The sequence below is a fragment of the Fundulus heteroclitus genome, unplaced genomic scaffold (genome assembly GCF_011125445.2).
Source record: "Fundulus heteroclitus isolate FHET01 unplaced genomic scaffold, MU-UCD_Fhet_4.1 scaffold_414, whole genome shotgun sequence".
Taxonomy (NCBI): Eukaryota; Metazoa; Chordata; class Actinopteri; order Cyprinodontiformes; family Fundulidae; genus Fundulus; species Fundulus heteroclitus.
In genome coordinates this window covers 18,661-45,944 of record NW_023396829.1, presented here as the reverse complement: position 1 = coordinate 45,944, position 27,284 = coordinate 18,661, and the positions used below count along the sequence as shown (strand labels likewise).

The following is a 27,284-nucleotide window of genomic DNA, read 5'->3' as shown; positions in this document are numbered from 1 at the left end:
GCTGTCTGTTGATAAAGCACTACAATCAAGTGGGTGGTGAGGGGCGGCACTGCCAGAACAGGAGAGCTAAACACAAAAAGACTAATAATCATGTACTTTAATGGTATTTTAATTTGCTGTAAAAAATTGAAGAAATAAAAATTAACATAGGCCATGATCATTTTGCAAGTGAAAACAAAGGCTCTACTGTTTGCAGGTTTTATGTTTCTTCATGAGACATATCTTGACGTTGATTTCAACTCTAAAGTATTTTTACGTGGGTGACTTTCTGTTTTAAAATGTGAAATATCTTAGATAATTTGGTTTGCACATAAAGCAACATTTTTAGTCATTACAATATGAAAAAAGTTTTTTTAAATACCTTGCAACAGCACTAAAATCGATGTTAAATAACAGTAAATCTTAAATTCTTTGGCTATTGATTTGTTGAATTATTTTCCATTCACTCCATAATTACTCTTTTTAGGTTAATAAAAACGGTTTATAACGCAAAAGGTGCAGTTTAGAAAATAAAATGTAAAAAGCGTAAGTTGGGGGAAAAAAAGGAAACAGATTTGCAAAAATAAACAAATTTCATAGGACCCTATACTTACTTACACTGACACGTCTACAAAATTAAGATTTAAGCATACATAAGCCCTTCAAAGTGGAAATGTGGCGCTCTTCCTACCAGTTTGTGTTTCTGAGGCTAGGGAACCACAATCTGTCGGGATACATAGACACTATCTAGGCAGGAAACCTTTCTGCATCCTGAAGCTGGCCAGTTTTCATCACTGATAAACCAACACAGCAGGATAGACAGCAGCCAATCAGCAGCTGGTCTCACTCAAAGCTGTTTGTTACAATGATCAACAGTGTTGGGAGGGGGAGAGAAAGCAGACAGCCTAAGAGCGTTAAAACACTCATATCTCCCAGAGGAGTGACGCCCATGGATGATACGTCATCATCCATATATGGTTCTCTTCCTGGTTTTAAGAGAGGCATGGTACAAAGGCTTTTCTGTTTCTGAAAAAAAACAATACAAAGGATGCTTATAATTTACTTTCATACTTTTAACATTCATAGGTTTCATGAATAAAATATAAAGACATTTTAACTGACATCATGTAGAGAGAGTACGTATCAGAGGTGGCGCTAAGGTCAATATTTTAGCTGAACTCCACCCTCAGTCATTTCAGGGTCGGTTATACCTGGGCTCAACAGCCCGCTGAGATTAGAGTCAACTGCTTAACAATTTATTCTGCTTGGTATTGTTTCTATTTTCAGCATGACCAAAATAAAGGGGTTATTTCCAGTAGCAACAGTCTCAGTGCCACCGGAGGAACCAATGAAAATTTGATCCATAGACTAAATTGATGTTACAGCTGCAATGAACACCTGAGGGGGGTAGAAAGCTGCCAGTGTTGAGGGGATTTATGGAAATGGCAAAGCCAGTTTCAGGAGGATTTGCTGTAATAGAGACAATAGGAAGATCAACTAAAGCAAAGAATACAGTCTCTTCCCAGTTGCATGTTCTGAGTGGGTCACATTTTTGAATAATATTGAGACTCTTCAAATTCACCTTTTAGGCCATAAAGGAACACGATAAAACGATTGTCTGTCTTAAAAACAGCATGATCTGCATTTATTTCTCCAAAAGGCTTATCAGTGCAACAAGATTAAAACAATACACTCTTAAGTTGCAACTGGAGTAGAGCCAAAACAATCATGAAATGTTGCTGAAGAGTGAAATTACTGGCTTTTCAGGCTGGCTAAGCATCCTCTCTCCCAGTGAAAAGTTCGTTAATTGGTAAGAGGCTCTGAGTAAATGCTGCTCCATGCTGAGAAGAACAGGTTGAGGTGTGCCCCTGATAAGGACGCCTCCTGGTACCTCCCTTTAGAGGTTTAGCCGCCTGACCAGCTGAGTCCCCACGGTCAACCGAGGTTTTGTTTGAGGGATTACATCTCCCACCTGGTCTAGAAATGGCTTTCTATCCCCGAAAGGAGCAGATGGACGTTACCAAAGGAATGTGAGGGATGTCTAGTTGGATGTTGGCGTAAACAGTTCTCAACAACGAGGGTTTCAATGCACAACAATCTTCGTTGAGTAGTACCATTCATTTTCTTCACTGAGTGGTATTACTGTAATAAATGATGAGTGTAAATATGTCCATCTAGAAACTAAAAACCTTTTTGAACAACTGGGCAGATTAGAAAAGGTTATGTAGTTGCTGCATGGAAGAGCTTCAGCCTACAATACACCCATTCTTGTTACTAACATTTTCCTGAGCAGTTGTGCTCTGTATTTATTTTAATTACCAAGAAAAACCATTGCCCTATCATCGGTTTATTGTGTCCACTATGTGAAACTATCGGCAGTAAACAAACAAGTGGGATGTCACATCATGAAAAATTTACTGAAGGTCTCCAAAATATACTAGCTGTGGCTGGATTAAGATCTGACAGTATGATGTCATGGTATTGTGGTATTAAAATGAAAATGTAAAAATGGGTCAGATCACATGACATTTACTGGGAATAAAAAAAAATGGTACTACTTTTGATATGCAGCTATAATATTCGGCCATGTTGTTTTTCCGCAATTGAAAATATATTTTAAACGGGGCTTTACGGAAATTCCCTTCAGACACTCATGATACACAAATGACTGACAACTCAAAGTAACAATTAACCTAGGGAAGGACTTACGCTAAGCTTTATAAGACTACTTAAACCTTGGTATTTTCTCCAAAATCTTAATAAAGAGAGGTAAGTTCAAGCCAGTTTGATGGAAAACGCAGAAACCGCAACTGCTGCAAATTCAGTGACTTGTTGGAATCAACTGGGTTGCCTTAGACGGACAACCTTTCACCAAATGGGATTATATGATTGACTGTATTGCATTATAATTTGAAATTGACTGGATTTTATGTAATTAGATCTATCTATATATGCAAAACTAAAACAGATGCACTGTTTTCTATCACCAAATTTATTGAGCATAACCAAGACTTTAACAAGCAGTTATAGTATTTAACTACAAAATAATTACGGCATACATTTTGAAGTTGTTTTGTGTTAACACAAATTTGTTTTAGCACGAAAAGACATTGAGCTAGGTATTTAAATATACTTCATTTCGACTGGGTATATGAATTTTTATTCACTTCAAGCAGAGAGTCAATCCGAGCAGGAAAAAAAAATCTAGAGTTTATAAATTGTGTAGTTTTCATCAATCTTTTTCCAATGTGCAACTTCAAAGAGTACATCACACAGCGTTGATGGAAATGCAATTTATTGCTTTTAGATAAGTCAGTGGAATTGAATCCTCAGTTTGTTGAACTAAAACTAAGTCAATGACGTTCATCCAAAGGTGCAGTAAGTTCCAATCCCCCAGTTAGACGTCCTGTTAGGAAATGACACACTGAACCACAAACCTCGCTGCGGCAAAGTCACCTAAACATCTTTATATTTCCGTGAAATGTTCTCTCCAAATTGCATTAGGTTAAATAGAGGGACTCTGCTGAGGCACAGCATAATGCAGTTTTAATCTAAGATTGAATGTCAGCAGTATTTGTGTCAAAGTTCCCAGTTCACTGCAGGATTGACCTGAGGCACCTTCTTTAGCCTCACACAACAGCGCCCGAAGCCTGCAAGAGTTACACCTCAGCCAGATGACAGCATTAATCTGGCTATAATAACCCTCCCCTCCATCTGGCGAGACATTCAAGCATCAGGAGAAAGGCACAGGGATAGCTCTGACTCTTCAATGAATACTAATCTCTACCCACCGCGCGGACAACAATCACCCTGCTTGCGAGATACATCATTTCCATCTTTGCTCCCCAGTATCCCAAAGCTGTCATTCAACATTTTTAAAAACTAGCCAATCACAAATCCCGAAAGCCCATCCAACAAAACCGGGGGAAAAAAAGAAAGTCCAACAGAGCTGTAATCTTCAAGGGTCTTAGCGCAAAACTCATCTGCAGCCACCAGGCAAACAATTTCCTACCTGCACCACAATGTCACAAGAATAAAACTACTTTTTTTTCTTCATGGAGGAGCAGTTGTGTGCCTTTTAGTACTGAAAACCAATCTTGCTCTTTGGAAAATAGCAAACATTTCAAAATGCTGATGAAACAACCGTAGGCAGTCATCAAGCGTTACGAAAAGAAGCTGATCTAATTACAGTTTTCCCGTTTGAAGAATTGTGATGATTTGCAGAAACCGTAACAATTTCAGTTCTTCAGCTCCGTTTTGCCCGAGCCTTGAACGCCGTGCATTACTGGCCGTCTTTTGTCTGAAACCTCCACAAACAGTAAGAGCTTGGAGGCAAATCAATTGTTTCTGTGGGCGATAATTAGCAGGCTTGTGTTTGTGTGTACGTCTGGTTCGGAAATTGCTTTTCTCCCAGAGCAAAAAGTCTTATTTAAAGAGAGAATGCACCTCATTAGAGTGCACCTGTTCCAAACCACGATGACCCTCACCCACGGCCGGGGTGTAAATGACACACTCCTCTGAGATGCATCATCTATTGGCTGCAATCAGCGGGATGCCGTCAACGGCTATGTTTACAGTGCTCCTCATTTGGATGGTATTTCTTTCTCCAGAGCAGTGATTTAGGTTTTTGCAAAGGTATCGTGTCCGTGGGAAGATGGAAGAGCAGAGTAAAGATGTAATTGTTAAAATGTGTCCAGAATGTGTAATGTTTCCCAGCGGAGGAAACAGACTGTCCACCAGTGGCCACATCATTAGTCAACTCAGACACGGAGGTGACGGTAAAACACCACCTGTTAGGCTTCCCCACATCCTCATCAGTCTGCGCTTCTTCATGACTCACTGCACTGAAAATCAACTTTTTAGTTAGACGTTTCAACAAACTTGGACCCAGAGAGTGCTTGATATTGATATATGCCAGTGAGGCGTGGGAGTTAATGAGGTGAAATTCACTCACTGACTAAAAGTAAAGTGTGGATGCTGCTAGCCAAGCAAAGGGTCTCCTAATGAACCACACAGAAAATATATTTTTTCTCTGATTTATGTCTGCCCTAATGATATATCAACATACAGTATATAGGGAGGGGATCTGTGACCAGGAATGGGCCAGCATGGCATTCTCAAAGTATGTCAAAGCTGAGCAAAAAACATGTTTACACATTTATTTGTGACAGGCATCTCTCAAAAAAATAACACAATGTAAAAGGAGAGACAAGTTGAAAAAGAAAAAAAGGTTTCTGAATTTTATTAAACACATGGCCTTTTAAAATGAACACCCTTCTCAGTAATAAATGCAGATAACTTTATTTGCATTACAGACATTACATCCTATAATTGCTGACCAGCTTTTTGCATGTTTTACTTGATGTTTCTTTGATCATGAGCTCCAAGTATATCAGCTTGGAAGGCCACTTTGCCATCACCCTAATCCAAAAAGTTATCTATTGGATTCAAGTCGAGGTTCTGATGGGGCCTCTTTCAAGCCTTAACATTACATCCTGTCAGAATAAACACATTGGTCATATTTAAAGCTTATTTTACACCTACATCTGCCAGGGGTGTGAAAAGTTTTCTAAATTAATTCTATATTGTTTGTTGACCTGTTTGAGTAAGGATGCACAATATTAGGTAAACATTTGTAAAACGAACCCCACTGATACTGTAAAAACGATTGGGATGTACTGCAAATCTGTTATGAACATGAGTGGAAATAACCTAATTTTGGGATAATTTAAATAACCTCATTTATGAGTTCAAGCTAGGGTCTGCAATTTTTTCAAAGGTTCCCCCAAGTCCCTTTTTGAATAACTGCGCATGCACAAGACCGTCTTATCTTGCTCTTCTACTCTTCAGGGGGATCGCCTGAAAAAGATCTTCCAATTCCACTCTAGTCTTATTTCTTTCTCCAGAGTCCTTCCTCTTCTTCCCATAAACATGAACACGGTATCGCTTCTTGTGACTCTCAGCCATGTTCAAAGTCTCTGGTGAGAGCAGCGGAGCTACAATGAACGGCTAACACCGAAGCTAAGGGCTAACCTAGCCACTAAGCTAACCAGATACATAAACACTAGAAGTGTGCATGCGAAACAAGCAAGCGGAAACTCAGAAGGAACGAGCACACGCCCTGCCGTTATTTCATCGTGTCAGAATGATTGGCATTTGGGACAACTATTAGATATGGTGATTCCCCCAGCACTTGAGGGACAGAGGGGGATGAGAGCAGGACAAATCCATGCCCTTTGGAACGAACGGCAAAGACTGGTTAGAGTTTTTACAGGCCTGCAGCTCCCACAGAGAATTATGTTTTTAACCTCCTTTTGTGAATATATAATGTTGACTACTTTCAGGATGGAAGGACGATTTTACCCGGGATTACAAAGTGTGTTTCTGAACAAGATTACCAACTACAGCTTTAGGTCATTAGAAAAGAAAAATATTAATCAGTTAAAGTCAGAATTGGTAGATCTGACCTTATAGATAAGCAGGAAGCAGTATTTACAAGGAAAAACCTCATCCAGCTCTAAAAAAAAAAACACATCTTTCCTATCTCTGCCAAAATGACTTAACATTCTAATACTTAGAAACTATATTATCTGTAACATTTATTATTTTTAAATTAAAAAAAAATTTCACAAACACCATAACAAATATTTTCAGGGCTCCTGTAGTCTGGCTATATATCATTGAAAAATAGAAATGCTTTTGTATTATTGATGGTTTTAGCACCATAATCTCTTTGAACCCACTGGGGCGCTTGAGGAATGAACTAAAAACCTGCATTCATTTGTTTTTCAGTCTTTTCTTTCTTTATTGTCTGTCCCCTTTTTTTCTTCTTTGTTGCATTATTTCCCATCTTCTTTTTTTTTTCAATTTTAGAATAAACCCTTCTTCTTGCATCAAAAAGATAATGTGCCTTCGTGCCAAAATGTCCTGGAGCATCATTTATATTTAAATCCAGAAGTGTCTTCAGTTGGCCCATAAAAAACATGAAAACTGAGCTAAAGAAAAGCTGCAACATATATTTTATTATATAAACCTAAGCCAAAGTATAAAAACAGTTGATTAAAAAGTGTTTCATGTTTCCACAGGAATTAAAGATAACAGGTTGCAGAAAGATGCTGTTAATTATATACAAAATATACATATATATACAAAAATAATCAGAATGTGGTTGATCTTTGTAGAGTCTTGGTAGGGTCTTCTTGTGTGTATTAAGAAAGGGCTGGCTCCCCCATTCTTTGTAACAGAGCATGAGGGATCCTCGAGAAAGTTTTACACGGACAAAACATCTGCAGTGAGGTTGCAGAGGATAATTATCATGGTGGAGCAAATATGCCAACAAAGTATGGATGGTAATATAGGTTTCATGCTAGGCTTTGATACCGTCACAGCATTGTGCTCGTGTGGGCTGACGTTCTGGTGCAGGGGTGTCGAATTCAATCACAGAAGGGGCAGACGTTAAAACATGGACTACACTGGAAGCCAAACAGGGTTAATGCTTATTAATAATAATCAATTAACACTTTATGCCCTTTTGTGTGACGAGCAAGCTTGACATTGTTTTTAGCAACAAGTTCATAAACGCTTAGTATCAATTTCCAAGCTGTGGATACTCATTTTTGCAGATGTACATAACTTCTGTGTCTCGTCCTTTTTATCTTCTTCACACAGAACAGTTGCTCACACAGGTATGCCACCAATGAAAAAAGGACGCGCCCCGGAAAACAAAACTTGCCAAATCCGGTCGGGAGAAGGGCGAAAACATCGTTTCCACCAACAAAAGCCTTCAGAGCCGTTCTCTGATGTTCTTTTAATGAAACAATATTAGGTAGATTGGATAACACGGAAGAAATAGCAGCATTAATGTTAACGCTTGCTTCCTCGATGCGAGCCGCCATTGCTATCTGAATCAAAACAGTCTCACGTCACGGTCGCTTCTCCACTACGTCACATCTATGAAACTCCAGCCCTGCGTCCTGATTGGCTAGACAATAAAATTGGTTGGAGAAATCACTCTCTATGGGAGATGTCCCAGATGGATGTAAGTGGAGCTAGGCGGAGCGAAATCTATATGGCTAGAGTCAGGTTAACCGAACTATCCTTTCAAAAATACTTTTACCCGAGTAAGAGTAATGATTGGGGCTTGTTTAGTTTCTATACCATGACTCTCCAAACGGCTCAATCTGTTTTTCTTGTAAACAAGGGAAACGTGAAGAAACCTTCTTTCAGACAGCTGACCGGCAGTGTGGAGCATTAGGTGTCAGTGCAGTGCTACTCGATGCTCCAAACATCCAGGAATCTGAGTGGCACTGTGCAGAAATGGGTGTGGGAAGGGAGCTTGGCACTATTACACGCTCTTGCATTTAAGCAAACAGAGTTTAAACTGTATGAACGTTATGGGTTAAATAGTTTTCTGGGTATTCTTCGATCTGGACACCAGCTCATGCATAACGGGAAGGTGCTGCTGAACTTCACGATGTGCATGATAACGTGGAATATAGCTGCGAAAAACCTATTTGCATCACAGTGTCATTAACTGCCTTCACACTTGGGCTTTGTTTCTAAATATTGTGATGATATTGAATTTGATTAACCCAAATTTTCCTAATTTATCTTTGTTTTCCTTCATCGCAATGCCCCCATTACTATTTGTGAGCTTTAGCGTCTCAGCCAATAAACATTACACATCAAATGTGGGCATCGAGGGAGGCACAGTCTATCTGGGAGGCCAGCGATGTTGGCATGCAGAATATGGATGCAAGGAACTTGGATTGGGTTTTTAAATTTGATACATTAGCTACACACAATAGGTAAAGTGGGCTGGAGACAGTGCATGAAGGGTCTTTATCAAGAAAAAGGCACCCTAAGCAGAATTTTGATATTTCAATTGTTTTGAGCAATGCTCTGTAAAAAATAAGCTGTGCTTATTTATTTTTTTAACAGTTCTCATCCTTTTGAGTGGAAGTGTTACAACTCATTACCACAGCTGTAAATAAAATGAGCGCTTTTGCAGCTGACTACGTAACTGAATGCAAAAGGATGCACTCTGTCAGCGCTAACATCCTTCCACACCAATCAGGAATCACCTGTCTCAAGTCACATCAGCTCAGCGAGTCGGGATGCGAAGATCCTATCATCGCCTGTCAACTTCCACCGCTGCAGCTGTCCTCACAGATAACTTGATGTTCAGATCCATCCACGTCAGGATGATTTCAAACAAGCAGCAGCTGTCGGAACATGTGTCTGTTCTCCACTGCCATCTTTGTTGTGAGCATAAGCCAATTAATCTGCCCCAGTTATACATGACAGAACTCTTTGCATAGCTCTGGCTCTTTCTCCCTCCAGTCTTTTTGCACAGCTCAACAGGGGTCTTCTCTGAGTTCATGGCACACAGAGAGGACTGCGGTCAATTAGGCCGCCTCATCAGAACACGCGCACACACAAACGCTGAATTATGAGCAAGCATCACCTACAACCATGACTGAAACCGGTGGGGAGTCAACAGTGTGCAACAGGAATATATAAATTCAGCTCAATGACAGGATTCGGAGGAGGTGCAACATTAGGGGGTTTTCTGAGCAGCAGCAGGGGAAGAGTGATAACTACCACATTCACAGGATGTTTTCTGCTTATTTGCCTGCAGGAGTGGAGAAAGCTAAAGCACTTTGTCGTGTAAACGGCACCGAATTAACACATTTATCAGCATGCTTTTGAATGGAATTTTTGTTCAGATATTTTTTTGCTACTGTACGGTAAAAATATCAGGACTTCGCTATAAAATACACAGGTGGGGGAAAAAAAGGATGGCTGATGTCAAACTTTTTTAAATGTGCAGTTAGAGCCACATAAAGAGAGACAACTTTTTTTTCTCACTGCTCGCCATTAAATCAGACTAAACTTTTCCTCCTTTAGATCAGTTAAGACACAAGTTACTTCTGTTAGATAAATTTGATTTGAGCCAGCTGGAAGAACAGCTCTTGATGTATTTTAACAGCTGAACACAGAAGGCCTCCTTGTGTGATATAATGGGAAATTCATAAGAAATCAACCAAGGTTCCGGAAGAGAACAGTGGACCTTAACAACTTTGGTCTGTCCTTGATTAAAATGTCCAGATTCCTGAAGCTGCAACATACACCTGTTCAATTATACAGACGTGGACAGCATACCATTCCTGGGGATTCAAATCTTCTCTGACCTCTCCTGGACTGTGAACAACTCCCACCTGGTGAAGAAGGCCCAACAACGGCTCTTTTTCCTTAGGAAACTGAAACAGACTGGACTTTCAACTAAGCTGCTGTGTTCATCACAAAGTCCAGTTCACAATCACATGGAACATTTGTGAGCAGAGTAGAAAGCTGCACTGGTCCTGTCCGGTGGAATCGGCAGAAATTCAAACAAACCAATATCCAAAACTATTGATATCAGGGAAATGTATGTAAACTTTTGACTTTTGAAAAGAGAAAAAAATATTCTAAAAAAGCATCTCTATTATAATTCTGACATTTCAGCAAATATTGGTAATTCTAACAAACCTAAAAAAGGAAATGCATTGTCAGATTTAAGGTCAGTTCCATCCTTGCCTTCCCTTGCTTATCTACGCAGGGATGTGGGAGGCGCCGTACACCCTGGACAGATCGCCATTCTCTCTCTCGATTAAATTTTTAAAAAATAGATTATTCTTTGATCACATAAAAACAGCAGAACTATATACCAAGTGAAAAAATAAGATGATATCCTCATTAGATAAACACAGGCTGCTCCTTGTTTGTACTAGACCTGGGGTTTGCAACCTTAATTATCCAAAGAGCCATGTTTGCCCTCAGTCTAGCTAGATAAACTTATTTACAGCAGCAAATGTTACATGAACTTTTGAAAAAGACAGCTTATAATTTTTGATAAATCTCTACTGTAAGAAATTAGTTGCCATTTTCAAAGAACCACCATTTTGTTTCTATTTTTAGGTTTTAAATGAAAAGAAAACATAAGACCTTTGCGAAACTTGGATAGTTACATTTTCCCTCTGAGAAGCTGTGATTTATTGAAATTATGTAAAAAAGCAAAGTTTCACCCCTAATGACAAATATAATATATCATTGGTACTTTTAATGTAATTATTCCATTAAAAAACATATTTACCATACACCTGCATTTGTTATTTTATATGTATTTAAGAATATTGGTTTCTTCTTTGTAATTTAAGCCACAGTTATTATTGGAGTATAGTATTAAGAATCATTGTTAAAGGCCACTTTTGATCAAGATTTTATTTTAGATAGTCAGGAAGTGAGGGAGGAGGGTAGGAGTATAGAATTTGGCTTACCAGATAAATAAAGCTGGGTGTCATCCGTGCAGCAGTAAAAATGGATGTTAAATTTCTGGAAGATATTCTCACGGGTTAGAAGGTAAATTATAAAAGGTATGAGTCCGAGGACAGGGCCATGAGGCATACAGGTTGTGGCAGGGTTAAATGTCATTGTTAAAAACAACATTACAGCATTACAGGAGTCTGAAGAGAGCGAGTGGGGAAAGCATGCAGTGGTTGTAAAATGTTTTAACAGTGAAAACAAAGTGTTACCTTCACTAGAACAGATCAAGTCAGAATAATAACTGGGTTTTGATTGAGCAATTCATTCCTTCCACTGGGTTGTTAGTTCTGTATTTTTTATTTTTTTTTTGTTGGACCAGTTTTCTTATGGAGTCGCTCAAGTTGATAACATTTAGCCTCCATGGAAGGACAGACCGAGTTTTCACTGGAGCAATATTATCCAGAATGTTATCCAAACAGTTATTATATTGAGGATCTGAATCCATGTTTATTTCCTTAATATTCCTGAATGAGATAAGTCGAGGAGTCTTAGTTATGGAGAGGCAGAGGGAAATGTTAAATGAAAGGAGGAGATGATCAGTTATGGGAAGTTCATCAGCTAAACTGTTGGTAGCGGTGGGGCTAGAGCCATGGGGTCAGATCTAGGCTATGACCTTTAATGTGTGTGCGAAAGGTGATGAACTGATGAAATCCCACATTTTCCAAACATGATAGGAAGGCTCTGGTGAGGGAAATTATATGTTTATCTATATGTATATTGAAATCTACCACCAAAATTACATTAGGAGAGAGAGGGGAACGGTGGGTAAGTAGATCTGCGAGTTCATTTAGAAAGTCCTTGTGTAGATTGCGGTGACGTTGGTAGGAGTGGGTCCAGGGACTTTACACACTATGTACTCAATAGAGGTGAGAGCAGTACTTCCCCTTCTCATGGTAAATTATCTCGAGACCGCATCTACAATGTTCTTGTGTGGGTGAGAAACGTAAACAAACCCCAGTGGAGACATTGAGATTGAGAGTAATCACTGGCTTGTTGCCATGTTTCAGTCAAGCAAATAAAGAACTTACGGTCAACAAGGAGATTTTGGATGAAATGAGCCTTGTTCGTGAGCCAGCGGGTGTTGAAAAGGCCAAAGCTGACACTGATGTCGTCACGTTCGACTGGGGGCTTTGCCAAACTAGCTAGGCTGGCTAGCACGTCGTAATCAAGAGTCCGGAAGGATTTTCTGTGAGGACAAGTGGTGGACCAGATGGATTAGGTGTTGGAGTTGTTGAAGTGGAAATTCTGACGAGATCCACGATGAATATCACTGGCGTGGCAGAAGAGATACATTTGAATGGACACGTAGTGTTGTTGGGGGAGACTCAATCAGTAAGCAGCGGATTGGAAGGAGTTCAGCAGCATTGTACAGGAGAAGACCTGAGCCAAGTTGGAGAAGGAACAAGTATCCAAACTATCTAAGAACAGATGACATGTAGGCTGTCCCCCTGGATTACCCCATCCAGGGGGACAGCCGACATCGTTGACAGATGCAGCTGGATGGGGTCGTAGAGCTGAGTGGCAAACGAAGCAGGTAGAAGTGTATCTAAACTCTCATTGGCACAAAGAGACATGAGGTAACAGTTCAGTTGTAGATTATAATTGATCATCTGAGTAAGGCACTAAATAGCTCTCGAGTAAGGAAATTGCACGATCCATTTAGTTAAAAGTTAAAAGTCGGCAGTGAGTAGCGGCAGCAAAAACGTCAGCTCAATGAGAATCCAGTCTGAAAACAGAATGACTTAGAAGAAAACATTTTTTCAGTATTTGGTCTGTTGATTTATTGATTGCTACATCTCTGATAGTGTGTTTATGAAAATTAAGCATTTACCACTGTCTTAATATGCTTTTGGACATATACTGAAAGAAATATGCAGTCCACACACCATGGATGAGAATATCCACCTTTGACTTTCCTGACATTTTCAAAAGTTTTAATAAAACCAAGATTCAAACGGTCAGGTTTTCTACCAGATCAGCTGTCATAGAATGACCCCAATGGAAAAAAAAAAAAAGCTCATCTTGCATTTATAGACAGTGATCATTCAAACTTTCTTTAAGGACAGTAATTACGGACTGGGAGGCAGTAATGGTGCACTGTGATATGGCGCTACCCCCCACTTAAACGTAAGTATCTTAAGGAGTCCCGTGGGGTTAAGACCTATTTTACAACCCTCCAGATTGGTGAGGTAGAGTGGTGTTGCTGATATATTTTGCTTGGCAAGCTGGCAGAGTGAATCCTTCTTTTTAAGGGGAGAAGACAAGAAAGTTGTTCATTCAATCCAGCTTGGACTTTTCTTTAATACGGATTATACTCAAAATAAATTTCATTCTGATTTATAAGACTTCAAAATACCAAACGGCAAGACAACTAAAAAATACTTTGATTTTTTTATTGTTATTTTAAGACTATTATATGTGGTGGCTCTGCTTTTATGAAGTGATGAAGTTCAGTGATGAAGTTTAGGTTGAGTTTATTGTTCAAGTTATTTATCCCACCAGCTCAGCCCCCCAAATGACTTTTGCTTATAGACACACCAAAATCTGGTTGCTGAACTACCTTTTTGTGTCAACCTGTCATGTTTTACAAAGAGTTTATATGTGAAGTAATACACCCAGGCAAACAATTTTTAATAATACAGAACGACTAATATCCACCATATGCATTTTCCAAATCAAAAATGTGATGGTGATTAGATTATAATATTCATCCATTTGGGTGAAAAAATATCTTTAAAGAAACTAATGTCTCAGTATGTTGAAAGGCTAAAGTTTAAATTTACTAATGGTTTTGGTATTGCATATAGGAATGGGCCCGTTAGCCATGTGAAGGTATATGAATATTTCAAAAAGTAAGATTTTAGAACAACTAAAATACTCTTCCCATGGTTTAAATTAATTTTATTAAAACGCCAGAGAACATTCTTAGATAACATTAGTCCGTTAGTTTGCTCCAGCTAGATGAGTTGTTCTGTTCCCTGACCTGTTGTATTGGACTCCTGTCACTCCCACACATTTGTCTTATTCACAATAAAGTTGACTGTTTGCAAGTCATGCCATGGAAAGTAAAGGTGCAGCGTTCATGGCCGTTGGTCTCAAACTCCAGTCCTCGAGAGCCGGTGTCGTGCAACTTTTAGATGCATCTCTGCTTCGACATACCTGACTCCAATAGGAGCTCATCAGCAGAGCTCTGCAGAGCTTGACTTCACGCTAGTGAGATAATTTAGCCCTTTGATTAAGGTGTGTAGGGCAAGGGACACATCTAAAAGTTGCAGGACACCCGACGCTCGAGGATTTGAGTTTTACTTTAACACTACACCGTGTTGAAGTATTGCTTCTTCTTAAAGAACAATATGCATGCTAAGAGATTAAACTCTGTTAAGCAGCAGAATTCAGGCCAGCTAATCAGGCTAAGAGGGACAGACGGTTAATGTTATATTGCAGGACATTCTGCGACAGTTACTGCAAGAATGATAGAAAAATTGTGAATATAGAGAATATGCAAAGAAGTGAGGGCATATTTTTAGAGGTTGTCAAAAGAAGTAAGGGTGCATTATCATGACAAAATGGGGTATTTGAAACAGGCTGGGTCCATAGACATAATATAAGAGTAGACGCGTCGTTGGGCGGGTTCTGCCTATGCTGCGATGCGTCAGAGCGTCCGCCATCTTAAATGTGGCAAATCTGCAGTTACTCAGTCACTTAAACAGTATCGGAGGGACTTTAATCTCTGAATATACTTTGTATTCATAGTATTTTTTTTTGTAATATTACAAGTTTATTTTCGTATCCCTTTAGCTTTATTCTCCTGAATTTATTCTCCTAAAGAATAAAAATGTTTAAAATAATCTAACCTGGCCCTATTACTCCAGGAGTGAAATAATTCTGCAAACTGTGTGTATTCTGGAAATGTTCCCCCTTAATTCTCATGATATGATGTTTTTATCATAACATTATCACTTTTGTGTTTGTTTGTTTATTTTTACTTTATTGACCTAGGACTTTTTTCTCTCATTTTATTAATTTTACCTCTTTAATACTCACCCAAAAAGTCTGTTCCTAAAGGTTCACAAGTGACACGGTTTTATGAAATAATGAAGACAACAATGTTTAGATTTAGTGTGTGTATATGTTTAGATAACATATACACACACAAATATAAATATATATATATAAATAAATAAATAAATATATAAATATATATATATATATATATATATATATATATATATATATATATATATATATATATATATATATATATATATATATATATGTGTGTGTGTGTGTGTGTGTGTGTGTGTGTGTGTGTGTGTGTGTGTGTGTGTGTGTGTATTTATTGCAGCACAGGAATGAGGCATCTTCTCTGATCCACATTCACAATAACAGAACTGAACTTTTTTCTGCCACATACAATATGGCGGTGACGTTGACGTGCGAACCTGCGCCCTATGACGCGTCTACGTATATGATGTCTGTGGCTGGGTCAGTATGAAATTGGCATATGATATGTCAACACGTTTTGATACAAATGTGCAAAAGCTTCAAAAGTAAATCCATCTTAAACAATGCTAATGTGTCCACGTACCTTTGCAAATAACTCAATTAAAGAGGTCATATCATCAAAAATCAGATCAAAATATGTACATATATATACATTTCAAGAAATCTAAATGTATTTTATACGTATGGAACCAGTCAATAAAATAGATCATTATTGAAAAGGTAATACATTTCAGTAACTCAGTGTTTGTTCACAATTTTCAGTCTTTTCACAAACGTACAAACTGTACACTGGGGGTGGGGTGGGGGTGGGGGGGGGGGGTGTCAAGGTCTTGTGTATGCTTAAATGATGACTTGTAATACGGCTCAAATTGTAGCATATCTTGCTGCATAGCAAACAAGGCGGAATCAGTGTTCCCAATTCCGCTTATTATAAGTGGCTTGTTTTTTCACTTGTAAATTTTGTGAGTCACAGGTAAAAGAAATGTGGCCTTGTTTTCGAATGTGGGGTTACTTATATGGGCTTGGCTTTTTTTCTTTTCAACAGAACCCCTTGTGGCTATCGCGCCGCACAACGACACCTGCTCACACTGTCACGTAGAAAATATCTGTGTATATCTAAAATGTCTGTCCGCATACACACCTCGTCTCGCCCTAAAGTGTTTCTAAACTGTCTACTGTGCTGTGTTTTTGAACCTCAGTGCCATTTGCCCTGCTTCGCTCCCCTTTCCATGGAGCCCAGGGCTATTGCCAGTGACCAGTTTTCAGAACATGTATGCTAGTGTTTAATCGTTTTCCTGCATGTTGCAAAAGGTCCAAAATAAAACCAACAGGAGAGTAGTGGTCTCATGTTATTTTGATCGGTATTAACAAATGACCCCTAATTTAAACACATTATATATATTATTATATAGAAAGTTTTCAAGCCTTTATCTCAGCTTTTTGGTTTTCTGCTAATGAACAGTCAACATTTAAGGTTAGAATAGTACAGCATACCAATAAAATGGCACATATTTAATATTTAATGGCTGCTTAATTTGTTATTTTCAAAAGTTAATTTTAATCTAAGACACTAGCCTCATCAGTACACAAATACTCATTTACTGAATATCAATAGTATAGCATTAAAGAATAATGCTTGGTAAGAACAATCCTGAATACCAAATTTAAAGAGTAGATTCAAAGCTTTATTTGCCAAGCTTGTGACACAAACAAAGAACTTCAGTTCCATTTTGCTCTCATTTAAGACATTTTAAGTTTAAGTAAGATACAGTACATAATTTGGCTATCACAAATGACAAGAAAATTCAATATCACATTGAGAAAAAAGTAAAAAATTTCTACATAGACCACACTACTACAGAGTTAGTCTATAATATGTCAAAGCTGCAAAAATCTGTTCTGTGGCCGTAGAAACAGGTGAATCATGAAACGGACATATTTTTATTACTGATATTTTCTTAGTTTGCATGAATAAATAGAATAAATAGTTTCAGCTTGTGAAATTTGGAGGCAGCATCCCGAATCCAATCCTCCCTATACTGTAGCCCCATCTTCTGAAACAGTTGTCCAATTCTCTACCTATTATCTGGAAATCCTAATCTGAACTGCAAATATGTCTAATCCTATTCAATGGGGAGAGAGGAAGCTTTTTTTGTTTTATAAAGTTAGGATAATAGGATTCCCCAAGTAGAAGGGAATATTTGTCCATCAGATTTCTGTACAAATCAGTTTTTAGCTTATCATTTTCCTTCATCATCATAATGTCCATCAAATGTATGAGATTATCACGAGATTATTGGTAAATGCATCCAATTTTCAAAGTGTATATCTTCAAAAAAAATTGTTTGCTGTCCAGACGAATACTAGTAAAGAATTTTGATGATCACATAAAAAATAAGAAGAGAAAATCAAATAATGGTAATGATAATGTAATACTAATGTAAAACAGAAATATAAAATTTAAAATATTGAAATGGTGCAAAAAAGTATGCAAATTGGGTAGGCCAGTGTACAATGATGAGTTTTAATAAATGCAATCCCAGTACAGTAAGTACTGTTTCATGAGGTAGAGGGGTATGATTACAAGGTCCTGTCAGCGGTTTAGGAGGCTGATAGTCTCGGGAAACAGGGTTCTTTCCTTTTGATGTTCTTCATGTCTGTATGCATGGCCTCAGAGTAGAAGTGTAAAGAGTCTGTCTTGGGTGTGGGTGGGGCCGTTGAGGAGTCAGCCAGCTATCCTGGGATCTCTGTGGTGGTAGAGGTTTGACAGAGAGGACCGTGAAGTCCTGATAACCTTCTCCAGAGTTTTTCCCTCTCTCTCAAGGCATTTAAGGTCCGTAACATTGGTGCTGCCCCACCACATGGTGAAGGACCGGGCACACTTCGATGGATGAATGGATGTATAGATCCATGATTTATTAAAAACCTAGATAAAAACACGTCTCTCTCTAGATGCATTTTTTTTAAATGTAGGTAAAGAACTTTACCTTGACTGGAATGTATCACTACATACTGAGGGACTTAACAACTATTAGTAATGTTAGAAGTAATATCATCTTTATTGTCATTGAAACATACATTACAACGAAATTTGTTCTCTGCTTTTAACCCATCACCCTTGGGGAGCAGTGGGCTGCCATGTGCGGCGCCCGGGAAGCGTTCTGGGGTTAAGGGTCTTGGACCCAGAGCGCAGGCGCTGGGGATCGAACCGGGTACTTGCATCCTTCTCTGATTGCAAGCGCGCTGCTCTAAACACTAGACCACCACTCCCTACACACCTAGATGCAGCTCGGTAGGCAATTTGGGGTTAAGTGCCTTGCCCAGGGGCACATCAACATGTGGCAAGGGGAAGCTGAAATCGAACCCTCAACCTTCTCATTGCCAGACGACTACTCAACCCATCAAGCCAAAGTCTCCCTAATAGAGACATAAGGAATTAAAAACCAACATAATCACAACAATTCTGGCTCTATCATGCCTGTATTAGAAACACAGACGACTAAAATCCTGCCAGCAGGGAAGACTTATATAGCACATAGCCAGCGTCCTCTGAACTTTGTCGGAGCTTTCAAACCGCAATCTCATCACGCCAGTGGAGAGGAAGGTCTATTTCCTCCAAGAATTGGTGTGTGGTTGGTATGAAAAGCAATTTAGGGAGAAGGGATTTCATGATAGAAATCAGTTACGCCTTGTAAACTCCAAAATTGACATCATTGTGTTCAGTTAAGCGCATGAGCCTCCCAGATGCATGCAAGTGCAGCCCAGGAAACTACACAAAAATGTCCATAAAGATTTTTTCCCCCTGATCTTGGATACAGCATTCTGTATCTATCTCCACTTGCTTTTTTTTTTTGTCTATGAAGAAATATTTAATCACCACAAAGCAATGTAAAACCAAGAAGCCTGCACCATCTACTCCTTGTTAATCACTTAAACTATACAGGCATGGGTAACCTTTTACATATCAATGTCAGCCAACCCAGAAACAGTTTATCTCCATGGGAGCAAAGAGCGTTCGGGTTAAAATTCGAATTCACATCCTCTGGTAGCTGCTGGGGCCTGCCAAAGCCTTGCACTGATGGTTCATTTTCATGCAACAGCCTACAGGGAACGCTGTTTGTTCAACGTCTGGACCATGGCCGACTAATTTCTTGTTTAGCGAATCAGAATCAGAATTACCCTAAGCTCTGAGAGTTTCTCTCTGAAAGGGAATACAGCTGCCTCGCCACAGCCAAGTTGCTCCAGTGTCATCATGAACCAGCCTTCAGTGAGCATAATCAGTGGAGGACAAGACAATATTTTAATAAACGGGGCAAACAAAACATTATTTTTCACCCTGTTAATGAACTCAAGCCAACCCGAGCTGTCAGACGGACAATGGTCTTTCTACTTCTGCAAAAGCTACAGATTTTTTCAGAGATGTTCTGCAGTTAATAGGAACATAAACAATGCTGACAGGCAGCTAAAATGTATGTTACTTTGTAATTATTTGTAGTTCTTCCAATGTAAAGCCAACAAGTTGCTGTGATTCATCGAAACAAGCCCGATTTTCGTCTTTTGTCATTTAGACCTTTTTCAGACAGCCATGTTTCTGACAGGCTGCACACTGAAAAAAGACAACATCCATGGTCCCAATTAAGAAGACCATTTGATCATCACAACAGACAGCAAGTAGAGTTACTCTCCAGTGAGCTGCAAGCTGAGTTTATTCATTTCATTCCACTTAGCACAAATCAAAGCAAGTCAGATGTAATGCCACGACATAGCAATTTCAGTGCCGAGGCTTCCTATTAATAAAGGCAGATTTTAACTTCAGTGGCATTGGTTTAATTAAAGAAACAGCTCAAACTGTTTTGGAGTTACAGTGAATTGCTAAAATATTAATAGACCAAAAAACTTCTCCATATCTTTCACATTTACAACAAGAATGTATTTTATTACCATTATATGTGATAGACCAATAAAAAAGTAGTGTGTAACTGTGAATTGGAGGTAAAAAAAATGAGACAGGGCGTCAAAAATCCTTAGCAAAAAGAAATGTGAAAAACATGTAATGCTTTTGATTTCAGACTCCTTCATTGTGATCCCTCTAATGGAAATGAAGCGCAAACAATTGCTTTCATATCACCTAATTAGCCCAGACGTGTCAGGAATAAAATGGTGGAGTAGTTCAAAGGAGGGTTAGGTTGTAGAACAATGTCCCAATCTTGCAACACCTCTGAAAATACCCTCAGAGAATGGATAACCAGTATGGCACAACTACCAATCTACCAAGACACGACTGTCCCCCTAAACTAACAGTTGGGCAAGGAGAGAGTTAACCAGAGAAGCAGCCAATAGGCCTATGGTAACTCTGTAACCTAGCCAGCCAGATTGATAATATGTAGCAATCTAATTCTACACATTATCAATATGAGGTTGCTCCAATGGAATCCGTGTGGGGAAAGGAGGGAATGTCAGCAGAATTCTCTGAGCTGATTGGGCGAAGCGATTCCTAATGCCCGCCTACCAAAGGTTGGTTTTAGCCAATCACGGTATAAAATTAAACCGTAAGCAGCAGCTGATGTGGGAAACCACAATAAGGTAAGCTAGTCAAGGCACTTCTTGCTGTTCTACTATCAAAGAAGAAATAGAAATCATGGATGTGACAGCAGCAGCTACGAGAGTCCTGCGCCGCCATGTTTGTGTTAGTTAGGCTGTGGGCTCGGCAGCTCTTGCTTTCGTTGCACCGGTATGTCCCACATTAAACCACCATACCGCAACGTGATTGGCCCAAATCACTTTCAGTTTGGGCACAAACGGTTGAAGCCTGAGCGGTACGTGATGGATTCTCAAATACAGCGAGAATTTGTCTTTGCAGGCAAGGTTAGTAACTTTGGAGGAGCTGTAAAAATCCTCATCTCAGGTTGGAGAATCTCTTGACAGGATAACTAATCGCTGTCCAGTCCACATATCTAAGATTTTTGAAAGAAAGTAATTGTTAAAGAAATCAACATGAATTCCACTTTGCAATTCTTTTTTAAAAGCCACGTAGATGAAACAGCAACTATGAGGATGCAGGTGCTCTGGTCAGATTCTGTCCTCCGTGTAAAATTATGTGTGGCAGAAAACTATTCCTGTCAACACCCTGAACCCTTTATCACCAAAATGGTGGCTGCTTCATACTGTGGGACTGTTTTTTTGTTTTCCAGCAGCAACATGGAAACTGGTCAAAGTTGCTCAAAGGATGGAGCTACGTTAAGGACGGACAAAATATGTACATATCGCAATGATGAAAAACAAAAAGTATTTCAAACTTTAGTGCGGCCTTTTTTGCAAACGATTGTATGGCAATGACTCTATGCTACTGTCAAAAGTAAAAAACACACAACCCCAAATACTACTCTTAGTTAAAACCTATATATGATCATGTAGGCTACTTCACATTAGGACGTACAAATATTTCCCATCACACATCTAAGTTAAATAGAGGTCAATACTGGAAGAAAAGACATTGAACTGGGGTCAAGCAGGTTCATCTTCCAGCAGGAAGAAAGTTGGTTTTCACACCTTGAACTGTTCTGCGAACAGAAAAGGTCAGATATGTCAGTTTCTAGATGTGCTAAGATGGCAGCGACACAATCAAAAAGACTGAATGCGAATGCATACCATACTTCGCAGACCATCTATCATTTTTACACCAATTTGGTCTATCACATAAAACAGAAAAGTAACACATGGTGGTCATGACATGCTAAAATGTAAAAACAAATGTTTTTAAAAAATGTAAAAGAGATCCAGGGGTATGAAAATATTTGTGGAGCACTGTATTAAAGTGACCTGAAAAGGGTGTTCTGGTGTTGCTCTTTGATTGGACAGTCACCATGAACCAAACCAATCCGGACATAAGAGAAATGTTTTTTCTTTTCTGCTCTGAGAGGAAGGCAACATCTGTTAGGAAACTGTGGAGCTGCACAGTTGACAGGAACAAGACGGTCCAAGTCGGAGGAGCTTCTAAATGCAGAGCTTAAATTATACTGATAGCTTATAAAAAAGGGTAAACAGTGATGACAAAACCTGCAATTCTTATTGTCGGGTTATTCACTGAGATTAGTTTTAGTTTTTAAATTCATTGCTATTCATGCACACAAGCCACAGCAGTCATAAGCCAATGCTTTATGCGGGATTTATGACCAATACCATTAAGTAAGGCTTCTTAATTTGACAGCTGGGACTTCCTATCCAGACGTTTTTAATGACTTCTTGCTCCTTCAGGTCCACACTGCAGATCTTACGTTCTTTTTCACCCTCACAGGGGACATTAACCCTCAAAAGAAAGCACAAAGGCAAACAATGTTCGACTTCTTTGAAATTCATTCGAGCATTCAACCGTGCAACAACATTATGCCCTCTTAAAACGAAGCACTCTGCTGCGAGCTTAAAAGCGGACCTTTGGTAAAACACACACAGAAACAAGCAGGCTCTGCCACAGTGGAATTCCCAGAAATAAAAATTACATAGACCTTATTTCATGAACTGTCAGTGAGCTTGTTTTCCTGCATTTGACTTAAGACATGTTCCTAGAGGGAGGAGGAGAATGGAGACAAATATTTTGGGGCTGAGCAGGACAGTGACTATTAAAAGTCAGTTCTGATCCAGTCATACTGCAAGTTTATTCTGGTTGAGGCTAGTAAAATTATCAAAACTAACATTGATCTCGATCCAGTGTCTCTTCTCCTTGGTCTACCAAATAAACATAATAAATAAGAGTAAGTTGTATAATGTCTTAACTTTCTGTGCTCGAAAGAATATTTTGTTTCAATGGATCTCTAATAAATCTCCCACTATTCTTGGGTGGAAAAAGTTTATTTTGGAACACATCCCTCTTGACTTCCTAACATGCCTTGTCCACTCTAACGCTGACATTTTTGGACGCATATCGAAGCCCTTCTAGGATTATGCTGAAGGACACGTGTCTACTATTCTGTCTCGAGCCTTCATAAATATTTAGATGTGGACTGTATAATGATGGAAGTATGTATGCCCCCTATTTTATTTTTATTTTTGTCTCCTTTGGACTGCACTGCTGAGCTTCTGTTCTGTTCTGTGTTACGTTTTGTTGTTATTAAACAAAAAAAATTAATCAACATATCTATAAAAAAAAGTCAGTTCTGTATAATAATTCAAACTCACTTTAAATTAAGTTGAGCCTGAATAGAGCATGATAAGATCAGGTTTGTTTGTTTTGCTGCTTATTTTTAATTATTTTATCAAGGTAAACTCAAAGTCCCCTACACCTCTACATGCATCTCATAAGGCCTTACCAATTAACAGGTGTCATATTTTCTCCTTATTTGCATGTTTTTGATCAAATTGGTCCTTCAGCAGTGTTCACTGTATTCTGACTGACTGCAGAAAAAAAAATGCTTCGGCCGTACAAACACTGCATGGAAGCAGTTTGTGAAAATGACTTAAAAATGACCCGCGAAGAGTGGAATTGCAAGTTTTATTTTTCAAAGATTAGCAATCGTTTTGATCGGTTATGTTCTATTAAAAAGGTTTTAAAGCACAAAGGAGATATTTGTCTGTGTAATTTGCAATTTATTAATGACGTAACAAAAAGAAAACAAGATCTAAAACACAACTTTGTTTCCTCCTCCCCACAGTGGTCACAATTCCCTGCATTATGCTGTTGTAATTTAAAAGGTATAGAATTAACTTTGGTACAACAAACAATCGACTTATGATTAATTGTTGAATAATGGTTTATTAGATTAGTATATGTTTGGTCTAATGAACTGACAACATCTGCTTAGACAGAACTTCCTTCAGCGTTGTAGTATGGCGAACACCAAAAAGAGGGTGCCACTGCTCATCCTTAAACGCTGACAGACCATGGTATTTGTAAGAGAAATAATCATGGCACAGGCATGCCAAAAGGAACACGAAAGAGGAGTCCTGTTTGGGATTGTTTTACACTGTTTAATGATGACAAAGATGCAAAATGCACTATGTGTGGTTCTGTTTATAAATATAAACACTCGACACTCTAAATAGCGTTACCTAAATAGCGGTATTCAGCTGTGCTGCATGGCAGAGCAGCGTCAACTTCTCAACCACAACTTACTGATGGGCTCAGAAGGTGAGGCTGTGATGACAGAAAAGCGGAAAGCATTACGCAAAAATAAAACAATGAGACATGATAGAAAAAGGCATGTTGCCAAAAGCAAGGTTGATGGCATGGACTTCTGTGGGGATTATAAGTGTTTCACATATTTTATTCTATTTATCTTATATTTTTCTGTTTAGTAACTTAGTATGTTCCTAATTTGTTATATTTTATAAATATGTCTAAGTTTAATAATGTGGGAGAAAACCACATTGTATTGTTTATGCAGTTAGTATTTAATATAGGTGGACCAATAAATAGTTAAAATATAATGATGTGCCTCTTAATTTAAATTCAGCATATTGTAAAAAAAAAAGTTAGTCCATGTTATGGAAAAATCTTCTTGATACAAAAGAAAACTCAGGTTTTTAAGAATATAGTTGTTATCAATTAATCATTAGTCAATTGATAACGTAAATCAACTTCAGATTTAACTCATGAATCAATAAGGTGCATCTCTAATTAAAACAGTTAAGATTTTACTCAAAGCCAGCTAAAAAGTAAGCAGACACAATGCTGCGGTGCATGTTCAAATGTCTTAGCTGAATCTGATCACAGAAGACTTTGACGCTGAAGATGTGTATGTAGAGAAGCATGCAGTTCAATGAACGTCGCACCGTGTGAAAAACAACAAATTTACCCACATTATAATATGCAAGTTGCTGATTAAAGATTTGCCAGTAGGAATAATGTGTTATTAAAAATTTGGGGTTTGTAGGATCTCCACTGCACAGCAGATTGGTGTAAGTCATCAGGGGGGAGAAGCGATATTTGACCAAATACATTATGACAGTCACACTGGGATGTAATGAAAATGGCGTAAGACATTAAAATGAATCCAAAGTGGCACCATTTAATTGAATTGGAAAATAATTCCATGTAGTAAAAAAGTTGTGAAAAAGATGTAGTGAAAAATAAAAAAAAATAAAAATAAAAAGTCAAAAGCGTACACCAGCTGAATGAGCTGAAAAAGTTGAGTGGTTTAAATAGCACAGTATATCCAGCAGGAGTAAAAAAGTGACCAAAGTACTGCAGCACAATCTCACAGGTGTTTTTGCTTAATAGTTATCACACAAATATAAACAGATTTAAAGCTCTGAAGACAATCCCAGACATTATTGCCGCATGATTTCAACCTCACCATCCATAGTAGTATCCATCGTGGCTCAGGTGTTATCAGAGTCAAACTCTGACTCAAACACACAAGGCTGTACCCTTTGCTGCTCGTATGCAACACAGATGCTTTAGGATCTAACTTCTGTCATAAGTAGCTATCCCACTGCAGTGTTTACTAATGCCAGCTGATCAGCTCGATTCTTCTGCCTCCTGTGACGTCATCAACTCAAATACAAACATAGCTCCATTTGCCTTTTTTCCCCCTCCTTTGGAGTACTTTTCAAATCAGCGGTTTTGTGAAATATTGCCTATAAACTCGACATCACATCCCTCAGACGCATTTCAGTAGTCTATATGATTTTGTCAGTAAAACAAACAAACAAATAAAAAACATCGTTGTAGAGTATCTTTAAATCTATCGAATCCTGCAGAGAATCGCTGCAGTAGGGGAGGGCATGGAGGCACAACTCACTTCTAATTAACTTCATCCTTTTACAAATATATATCGACAGTGTTTGATAAGTTGTTAAAAACTAACACTTCTTTTTCTATAAAGTTTCTATTAGGAGCCATTTTCTCACCTCCGCGCTTGTTTCATCTCACTTTCGGCAACACACGCTGCAGGAAAGTTAGATGAATTAATTGGCCTACCTGGAAAGATCCATATCAACATGAGCATGGCTCGAAGTCTCCTCTTCATCTCCATGCCCGCCACATCCACCAGCTGCTCCTGCAGCTTCTCTGAAAGCTGACTCCAGAGAGCCCTGGACTGCCGCTTAGAGCTGCCTTCAGGTGACAATTAACTGTCCGCTGAGCAAACCAGCAGGGCGACGTCTGCAAGTAAAGCTCCGGCTCCTCCTGCCATCCCGCCTGAGGACAGCGGCTGGCATGGCAGAGCGCTCCCTCGGCGCTTTAACCGCAGCAAGGTGTGCCGTATTACGAGACTTCTTGCTCTCCCCCCTTGCACCTGGTCCAGGTTAGAACAGCTTTACTTCTGCGTGTTGTCTCCGGAGCGGGCGCAGCTCCTTCTCGTCCTGCTCCAACTGTAAACTGCGAGAGATTACTCACTTCACCTGAGCTGCTCAGTGTCGCCCCCTGGCAGCTTGAAATGTCATCTGTTGGTCTTAAAACTCACTTTTCTCTTTATTTCTTATCTTTTGCATTTATTTCTTTTTTTCAATTGCTATTAAGAAGAACCCACTCAAATAGAACTTTACAAATATTAAGTTATTCCTACTTACAGATAATAGTGACAAAAAGTCTGAAAGTCTTTCTACAAAAACGGCACCAGATTCCCGAAAAAAAAAAATCCTGCAAAAGTTAGGTTTAGGACGTCTTTACCTCCCGTGTCAATTTAATCATATCATATTATTTATTTTGTATGTCCCAAGTGGTAAAATGCACAATGCTGCTGTTTCCAAATCAGAAAGTGTGCGCAGCTTGCACTAAATTATATTTTCAGATTTTCACATGTTGTCAAAACACAACAACAACAAAGTTATTTATGTACATTATTTGCATATGTAAAATATCCCAAATATTGATATTTGTATCATTTGCTTACATCCTACAAGGTTCTATGTTTGAATCCCACTGACTGCCACTCTGGGTCCCTGAGCTATTATTATTATTAGTAGTAGTACTACTACTAGTAGTAGAAGTAGTAGCCGAC

General features: G+C 38.8%; 1 protein-coding gene across 2 annotated transcripts in view; it reads right to left on the bottom strand.

The window, feature by feature from the left end:
• The window catches only part of esamb (endothelial cell adhesion molecule b), an 88,990-nt gene extending 62,327 nt beyond the window's left edge, over positions 1-26,663 (bottom strand). For both annotated transcript variants that reach the window (XM_036131201.1, XM_036131202.1), the window contains exon 1: positions 26,264-26,663. In XM_036131201.1, coding sequence (XP_035987094.1) covers positions 26,264-26,318 — 55 coding nt within the window. In that variant the 5' untranslated portion in view covers positions 26,319-26,663. The remainder of the gene's footprint in view (positions 1-26,263) is intronic.
• Positions 26,664-27,284: the final 621 nt, after the last annotated feature.